At 29.5% G+C, this 9,855-nt stretch overlaps 1 protein-coding gene across 1 annotated transcript; it reads left to right on the top strand.

The window, feature by feature from the left end:
* The first annotated feature begins 800 nt into the window (after positions 1-800).
* On the top strand, positions 801-2,426 carry LOC117924862 (protein kinase PINOID 2). The gene is made up of 2 exons (XM_034843578.1): positions 801-1,357; positions 1,515-2,426. Exons 1-2 carry the CDS (start codon positions 804-806, stop codon positions 2,371-2,373), a joined length of 1,413 nt encoding a protein of 470 aa, XP_034699469.1. The 5' UTR covers positions 801-803; the 3' UTR covers positions 2,374-2,426.
* The last annotated feature ends 7,429 nt before the right edge of the window (positions 2,427-9,855 follow it).

Raw genomic sequence — 9,855 nt, 5'->3', positions numbered from 1 at the left:
TGCAAGACACTGAAACGACGTCGTGTAACTTTCGTACGACGTCGTTGGCTCGAGGGCATTTTATCCGCTTTGACTGTCTGGTGCAGAAAAGACACTATCCAGCATGAATATAACAAAAGTGCCATGGAATCGAAATGAGTATATCGGGATCAAGGTGAAATAAAGTGTTTGGAAAGTGGAAAAAGGGCGGATAAAGAGAGCATGCCCAAAAAGGAGTAAAGTTGAAAATTGAATTTGAAAATTTGACTAAGTTTAAGTGCTAATGATATTTGGGTGGACAATTGGAAACATTTTTAAAAAACAGTTCTTCGATTCTTATACTTTTAAAAAATAATTTATTTTCAATTATTATTTGATACATATAATAATTTCTTTAAAACAATTAAAACATGTTACTAAAAAACACTAAATTTTTACAAGAAACATCGTAATAATATTTTTTTATTATACATTTATGAAGCATGTTTTCAAATCTGAAATCCTATTTTATGTTTTTAAAAATAAAAGATTGTTTTTAAAAAACAGTTCCTAAAATAGAGTCAAGCTCCTTCATTATGCATTTTTTTATTCTTGATCGTAGAATGATTAACTTTCTTTTAAGGGTTAGGTTAGAAATGATTTCATTGGCATGATAGATACATTATAATGTACTAATGGCAAAGCTGTGATATTTAGTAAAATAAGGGCGCAATATTGATTCACGTTTGTGAAATTCAATTAAGAAAGGCACGAGCCTATAACTTCAGCTCTTATATAAAGCCTGGGAAAGCAATAACAGAAGCGCATACGCATGTTCCCCAACCATGGCCACCGTAACCAGAGACGATTCCGACTACGACAGCAGCTGTTCTTCAATCACGGTGCCGGACTCCAGCCGGAGCTGGATGAGCAACCTCAGCTTTGGCAGCCGGAGCTCCGTCTCCGTCTGTTCCTCCGCTGACACCTCCCACAAGCCTCACAAGGCAAACCAAGCCGCCTGGGAAGCCATGAAGAGGCTCCGGGGCGAGAAAGGGCGAGTGGGGCTGGACCACTTCCGGATGCTCCGGCGGCTGGGAAGTGGGGATATCGGTAATGTTTATTTATGCCAGATTCGGAACCCGGTGGTGGGGTTGCCGCAGAGCTTTTACGCGATGAAGGTGGTGGATAGGGAGGCTCTTGCTATAAGGAACAAGTTGCAGAGGGCTGAGATGGAGAAGGAGATACTGGGTATTCTTGATCACCCCTTTTTGCCTACTCTCTACGCTGAGTTTGATGCTTCGCACTACTCCTGCTTGGTTATGGAGTTCTGTCCTGGTGGAGACTTACACGCTGCTAGGCAGCGACAGCCCGGAAAGCGGTTTAGCATTTCTTCAGCAAAGTAAGTTTTCTTTTTACATATGTTTGTTTGGAGAAAGGGCTCAGAATGTGTAGCATTGTTCATGGTCTTAGAAGAAAGATAAATGCTAACCAAACGATGCCGTTTGCCTTTAGTTTAATATATGACAGACTACTGACTTAGCTACATAAAACCACAGGTTTTATGCTGCAGAGACTCTGGTGGCTCTGGAGTATCTCCACATGATGGGTGTTGTTTACAGAGACCTCAAGCCCGAAAATGTGCTCGTCAGAGAGGACGGCCACATCATGCTTTCGGACTTCGATCTTTCCCTCAAATGCGACGTGGTTCCCAAGCTCCTGCGACCAAAGCCAGACCAAGAAGCCACTGGGAAGAAGGTGAAAAGCTCGACACCTTCTTGTGCTACACCCATGCAGCCAGTGCTCTCCTGTTTCTCGGCCTCCAACAAGAAAAAGAAAGGTTCAGTCAGAACAATAGTAGCATCCCAAGCTGATGACGTCCAAGAAATCGATCCAGAATTGGTGGCTGAACCCATCAACGCTCGATCCAAGTCCTTCGTAGGCACCCACGAGTACTTAGCCCCGGAAGTGATCTCAGGACAAGGCCATGGAAGTGCAGTGGACTGGTGGACTCTCGGGGTGTTCTTATACGAGCTTCTCTACGGAAGAACACCCTTCAAAGGTGAAAACAACGAAAAAACCCTCATCAACATTTTGAAACAGCCCTTAACCTTCCCAAGAATTGGAGTTAGCAGTAGCAAAGAGTTTGAAGAGATGGTCAAAGTCCAAGACCTCATTAGCAAGCTTCTGGTCAAGAATCCCAAGAAAAGAATCGGAAGCTTGAAGGGCTCCGTAGAGATCAAGAGGCACGAGTTCTTCAAGGGTGTGAACTGGGCATTGATCAGGTCAGTGAAACCACCAGAGGTCCCCAGAGACCATCTCCAGAAGATCATAAGGAGTAGAGCTTCCTTACCAAAGCTCAGCAAGAAAGAAAGAGACGCACCGTATCAGATCCCTCATCATTTTGACTACTTCTAACTGTAAATATCATGTATGAAACATGAATGACTACCAAAGAAAGAGTTGTTCTATGAGAGTGATGTTAAATTTTCATTAAAATTATTTTGTTATTATTTTTGTTAAATTAAAATTATTATTCTTATATCCATAACATTCCATTACCTTAAAAATAAAACAAATGAAAGTACTACATTCTTATACATTAATCACTTGTAAAGTCAATAGCTGCCAACATAGATGTAATTAAGATTATAATTTATACCAATTAATTAAATAATATTGATGGACAGTTATAAAAAGCATAGAGGGGAGAAGCCATTATTGTCTCAATGTGAGTCTCATGAGAACTCATGAACTCATGTGGTGACAATAATTACTTCCCTCAATGATGAAAAAAATAATAAAAAGCAGTACCCATTATTCTCTCTCTACAAATTTCTTTACCTTTTACTCGTATGGGCACTTTCATGTCCACGCATTCACATGTCCTTTTTAGTTTTTACCGCTTAAATAAAATAAAAATAAAAATAAACCATTCATCATGATCCCTCTTTTTCTCTATTTTTCTATTTTTCTTCTTTAATAATAAAATATTTTAATTTTATTAAATTCTACTATTTATTTGTTTTAGGAGAGTGATTCAAGGATCTTAGACATAATTATTCTAGTACTTTAAAATTTATATAAATTTAATCTAGTACTTAAAAAGATGTGACTAAATTTATTTAATGGAGCCCAGACTTGACCAAGATTTCTAAGGATTGTTTGGCAGAGCTTCCTCATGAGTATATCTGCAAAGGAATGAGAAGCACTGTAACACACTAATAGAGAAGCAAAAAAATCACTTAGAAGATTTTGAGTAAGCATGTGAAGTCCACACAAATGGTGGAAGAATCATGAGATTCAATAATATCAATATAGAATTGAGCTGAGCTGGTGAATGTGTCACCAAATATTAATTTCTATTTTTGAAATAAAATAGAATTTTACATTTTATTATATTAAATAATAATAATAATAATAATACTAGGGCATGGTTGAGAGTTGAGGGCTAATTAATAAAGGTGAACAAGTACATTGCATTTGGCTTAGGGTTTGAAGAGATTGCCATTGTGTTTGTTGTACATATAATTGAAGCATGTTAGCCTTCTTCACCCCCACTTAGGCCCCATAATACATGGTAGTTTTGTCCTTGATCATATTCTTATTCATTTCTATTATATAAATCCATGGCCACCACATCATGCCTGTAGGTGAATATAGTCCATCGGTGAAATATCCATTTTTTTTTCTTTTTTCCTTTTTCTTTTTTTTTTTTCATCTTTAATGATGTGTTTGATACCAAAAGTGTTTCAAGGTAAAAAGTTATCAACTAAACTAGTCATTAGGATCCGTAATAATGGCATGAAATTAAGTACCGACTTTGCCAAGATATGAAGTTATTGATCATCGAGTTTATGACCCATTGTCACCTTTGGAATGAGAAAAAGAGAAAAGCTAAGATGGCTTAAAAGGTGAGTATGGAGTTACAAAGTTACAATAATTTTCGTAGAAAAGCAATTACTATTTTTAGTATGTCTTTCAAAGTTATATCTATAGTAGTTCTAAAATTCACGTAATATTATTCAAAATTATTCATCTCCTTTAAAATCCACCTAAAAACCAATTGGTGTCTAAGTCGTGATTCAAATTCTGATACTAATTTTTTTTAATTGAGTTTTGACCGTCTCATTTGAAACCTAATCGATGTCTCACCTTTTATTATATTTGAGTTCATTGGATTAATTAAGAGTAATATTGTTACACCTCAGTAATTCGATTTCCTTAAATTAGACCATTAGAGGCAAAAATCAAATAAGATAGATCAATAATTCATACTCAATTGTGAAATTCAACTTTGATAAAAATGAGATATGACTTTCAATTAATGATATGAATTAGACATAAGTTAATTTGTTATGCTAAATTTGAAATATAGGTTAGACTTATAGTTGTAAGTAACAGTTACTCTGCATCCTTAGGCATGGTAATAATAGAAATAGGCCTTGAGAATTCTGGTTTCAACTACATGCATCATTATCATTATCACCCATGATAGCATTATATTGGATTCAGCACCAGTTCCAGATTTGAATAAATGTTAATGAGTATAGTCATGATTTTTTTTTCCTTTTTCATTTTTTCCTTTTATTTATTTATTTATTTATTTATATTCCAAAACCATGAATACAAAATTGATGCTGCAGAGAGAAATTAGTGGAAGAGATAAATCTTGTCAATAAAAAATTCACTATTTTTTTTTAAGATAATTTTCATTTTTTGTTGTGTAAACCAAAAAAGAAAATAAATTTTAATGGATATGTAAGAAGAATTTATTGAATTATTTTATACTTTCTTTTTCCTTCTATTTTTCTCCAGTTTTGTTTTTTTGGTAGTTGCAGGTTTAGACTTTTTGTGAACTTTTTAAGATAAAGTATAAATGGAGTCAAAAGGTTTTTGTCTCTATTATTTAAGAAAATAAATTAAATAATATTTAGCCTGATGAGAAGGTATCTGGGAGACCGTGTATTGTTGACAAATCAATTATTTTCTATAAATTATTAAATTCAATTCTTAATAACAGACAGATACAATGAAAGGATAAGAAAATGTAGGCCAAACCTTTTGATTTAAAACAAATACATACACTTTTAAGTTAATGATATTATCTTTCACCATTCAGATAATATTTTTTAATAATATAAATATTACTTTTTTATCAATAACTTTAGGAGATAAAGTGTTACCATTTTACAAATTGAAGAGTAAAATGATAATTTTTGTATACTAGGGGGAAAGTATAAAACATGTCGATTAAGGGGTAAATGATATTTAACTCAAAAATATATTAGTTCTATTTATAGAAGACTAAAAAAATAACTACCCCACTTCCAAAAATGGTATTTATTCCCAAATAATTGTGATGGAATCATACCCACAAATTAGGGTAATAATAAAATTTATCAACATATGGGAGTTTATTTTGATGTAATTTGATCTATCACCCTCCCATGTTTAAGCAAGCATTAAGAGCTAAATAATGCAAACAAATCATAATTTCAAATAATCTCATATTTCTTAATCCCATCCCTTTTTCTTTGTAAACCTAAAATATAATAGAGAGATTCCTAAAATATTTTCTTATTAAACAAGGGAATCTATTTTTATAAAGAAATGTCAATTTAAAAATTTTGATATACACTCTTTGAAGAAAGTTCAATGGAATGTGTAGTCGGATTAATTTAGAAATTTAATATAATTTTTAGTAAGTTTTCATCTAAAATATTCGGATTAATTTTTATCCATTCAAGTTGCTCACATGAGTACTTTGCATATGCTTCATTGGTGCTCATGACCCCTAAATATCATTACATGATTAAATTTAAATTCCAAATTTAACTTTTAAGAAAATCAAGCATCCTCTTTGATCCTAACACGATGTATATTTTAAATTTTTATTCCATAGGTTAGGTTTCATTCTTGAAAATTTTGAAAAAGAATTATAAAAGAAAGAAAATAGAAAAAAAAAAGTGGTTGACGAAAAATAGTTTGAAGGTAATAAATTAATTTTATTTGTCAGTTCAAATTCATTTAATTTATTTTAACTTATCGATATAAAGATTAAATAATTTAAACATATACAAAATTTTTAACTAGTTTTAATTATATTTAATGTTTTTCAAGAACCAAACATGATCATAGTTATTCAAATAAGAGATTCAATGAACCACATTGTCTTGTTGAGTCGAAAAATCAAACAAAAATTTTTAAAACATCGATTTAATAGTTAGTACCATACATCTTTATTCAATCTCAATCGTTGAATGTCATGAACGAGCCATAACAAAACATTAATACAAATACTAACGACTTATAATTCTTTGGTGTCCTATCTTTAGAGTCGAAAAATAATTTAGTTCAACCTCTTCCAAAGTATATGAAGTATGAATTTGAAATGTGGGTTAGACTTACGGTTGAGTCACAAGTCACAACTACCATCCATCTCGAACAAGGTAATGATAAAATCGGGCTTGAACGCTGGGTTCAACCATATGCATTATCATCATCATAATCACCCATGATGGCGAGATATTGGCTGGGTTCATCAGCAGACCCAGGTTTGAATACCATGTTCATGAGTATAGTCATCATTTTCTTTTGCTTTTCCACACTCCTGTTACTGTGGCAGTTATGCCGCTCTACCATTTTGGATATTATTAATAATAATGAATACTTTTATGATTTTATCACACAAAGGATTAATTATGAAAAGATGAATGATAGTATAGGAAGAGACTATTGGTGGCCACGATTGTTTAGGTTACTCATTGACCAATCCAATAGGCTAATTGAATTTAGTTGGTTTTAATTAAGTTGAAACCAATTAATATTGCTATATTCATTAAACCAAATCAATTTGATTTTACATAGGTTAGATTTGGTTCGGGTTGATTTATTTAATATGGGTTAAAATTAGGCTTATCCTTATTTTAGAAAAGTGACAACCTAAAATTTGTTCACTTTTAGAATATTATAAGTAAAATTTTTTTACATGAATTTATAAATATTTATAATAATAATTAAATACAAACATTCGAATGATTACATGATAATATAAAATTATACTTCAAATAATAAACATACAAAAAATTTTCATCATGACATAAAATACTAAACATCAACTACGTTTAAAGATTTACATGACATGAAATAAAGTAAAGGAAAGAAACCAAGAAAATAACAAATTCCTAAAAAAAAAATTAAAATGCATAGGATGAGTTTTGTTAGAAGGGGTCTTTGATAAGTTGCACACTAGCTATTGGAAGAGAAAAATTTTATACTAATTCAATTGATTTTCGATTGGGAAAGACCAACTGGTTGGACTAGTTCCTTAATTGGTTCGACCAATTTGGGATACCTTTCAATCAATTACATCTAAAAGTGTAGAAATACCTCTAATATTTAGTTTCAAGTTGTCGATAACTTATGTAACTCCTTTAAAAACCTTATTAAATCAACTTAGAAATAATTAGACTTAAAGCTTTTGAGTTAAAACACATATTCATTCTATTTCGTGATAAAATTTCAATTCCAAGCTTAAGTGAAAATGAAGAAAACAATCTTGAAGTGTACAAATTTTTTTTTTTGACTTAAGTGCACTAAAGAAAACAATGTTATAAACTTCTTAGATACCATAAGTTTTCAATGGATCTACATCTTCATGTCATTTAATTTTCTTTCAAGATCACTTGAATTTTCTTTACAATTTGTCATTGAAACTTAAACTTCACTTGATTTAAAATATTGATAACTTATAAATTGAATTGAAATATCCATTTTTTTAAAATAATATATAAAAAAATTATTCATTCGTCTCTCCTTGGGCTTTAGATAAACATGTCTAACCTCTATAAGTTTAAAATTTTATCAAATACTTTTTTTATTATTATTATTATTATTTTAAGTGACCACCCTCTTTTTAAAAATTCGGAATTATTTGATAAAATTTAAAATTAATCAAGATCAAAGATATTTAACCAAATCCTCAGGAAAGGTGAGTGAAATTAATTCATCCATAAAATTTTGAAAAAGTCAACTTAATTCAATCAAGCTAGATTCCATTTTTTTTTAATTTTTTGATCCATCAATTTACATATCAAATTTGAAAAAGTCAACATAATATGATTTTATTTCTAGATGTTACTTAATAATATTAAGTCTGCATTATATTCAATTTTACTAAGTTCAACATATAGGTTAGAAATAAAATAAAATAGTCAAGGTAAAACATGAAGTGGAAATTAGAAGTATAAAAAATATTTGTAGATATCAAAATTTTCCTTTAAATAAAATTATGATTTTATTAATTCAATATTTACTTCATGTTTTATAAGATAGTTTTGATATATATATATATATTAATTTAAAGTAGACTATGAATTGGATTTGGGCTTGCTTCCAATCCACTTAAGTTGGAGCCTAACTTTGGCAATCATAAAACCCATATCATTTGGTTCGTCATGGGAAAAAATATTAGTATATGGTAAAAATTATCTAAAAATTAATATGTTTTAAAAGTCATATTAACAAATAAAATTAGTAAATATATGATAACAAAGTTTACTAAATTTTATTTTTTTTAATTTTAAATTTTTTTACCTTTTAATTTTTTTTTTAATTTTGACTCTCTTTTCTTTTACTTTTCTTCAAACTTTTCATAATTCAAATAAAATGAAAAAAAAAACTTGAATAAATAGGAAAATAGACCATAAGGATTGGATTTTTTTTTATTAGGAACCTAAATCCAATTCTTATAATTTATTTTTATTTATTCAAAAGGAATCAACATAAAAATAGAACTTCTTTCATGGTTAGCTTAAAGTTTGTCCAAATTTATTTATTTTTTAAAATTTTAATGGCTACACTACATTTGTACACATTCAACTTTTTTTTTTTTTAAATATTCAAAATCATAGTTATGACTTTAAATTTAAATTTAAAATTATATTTAATAATTATGATTTTAAAGATAAATTTAAAATCATAATTAGCCGTTAACTATGATTTAATGTTTTTTAAAAAATTAAATCATAATTACTAAATACGGTTTTGTGACATAGACCCGAAAAGTATTTTCGGGTCTTGTCATGCTAAGTGGGTCAGTTTAAGATTCGACTTAGTAGAATTTTTTTTAAAATACATTATTTTTTTCTCTAACCTCGATAAAAAGTGTGGGATAGAATACCTTTTGACAAAAGGTAGATAATCGGGATCATTGCTTTCGGTTACAATTTTGTTTTATAGCAAAATTTGTTTCGAGCACAACAGACAGCGATACCAGGCTTCACCCATGAATGGTTACCTTGGAAAAGACTCCAACAAAAAGAGAATCAATCTAAAGTTTGAATAAAAGTTGTATTCTTTCATCAATAATTACACCATTTAGGGAATCTATAAAATAAAATAAAAAAAATTGAATTTAATTCAACTTTGTGCCGGGATGGGGTTCATAATCAATACTTATTACTTAATAATTTAAATTAATTTTATATTAAATTATAATTAATTTATTGACTTAAAATTTATTATATAAATTTTATTTTAAGTATTAAAGTTATTTGATAAAATTAATTTAAAATTTACTTTTAAGTTATTAAATTAACATATTTATCTTCACAACTTATAATTCTGGTAAATGAGATTGAGTAATAATAAAGATCGTCGAGTAAAAAAAACAATAGAGATAATTAGGATAAATAAAGATTAAAAACTAAAGTGAAAATGTTTGTTTAAGAATAAATTAATTATTTTTACTTATTATTTAAAGTTATATTTTAGTTTAAGTTATATTATTAAATTATTTTATCGAATATATTTAATTTATTTAATAATTTAAATTAAATTATTTAATCACAGTTAAGTTAATTTATCAGATACATTCACAAAGGTAGAATATAACAA

Source organism: Vitis riparia, chromosome 11 (assembly GCF_004353265.1).
Source record: "Vitis riparia cultivar Riparia Gloire de Montpellier isolate 1030 chromosome 11, EGFV_Vit.rip_1.0, whole genome shotgun sequence".
Taxonomy (NCBI): Eukaryota; Viridiplantae; Streptophyta; class Magnoliopsida; order Vitales; family Vitaceae; genus Vitis; species Vitis riparia.
The sequence above is the reverse complement of the archived record's forward strand: the minus strand, read 5'-3'. Positions and strand labels throughout refer to the sequence as shown.

Excerpts from the sequence above, each read along its gene's own strand:
- LOC117924862 (XM_034843578.1), top strand. The coding sequence starts at position 804 with ATGGCCACCGTAACCAGAGACGATTCCGACTACGACAGCAGCTGTTCT. Across the intron at positions 1,358-1,514 it reads TTTAGCATTTCTTCAGCAAA|GTTTTATGCTGCAGAGACTC; the intron begins GTAAGTTTTCTT and ends ATAAAACCACAG.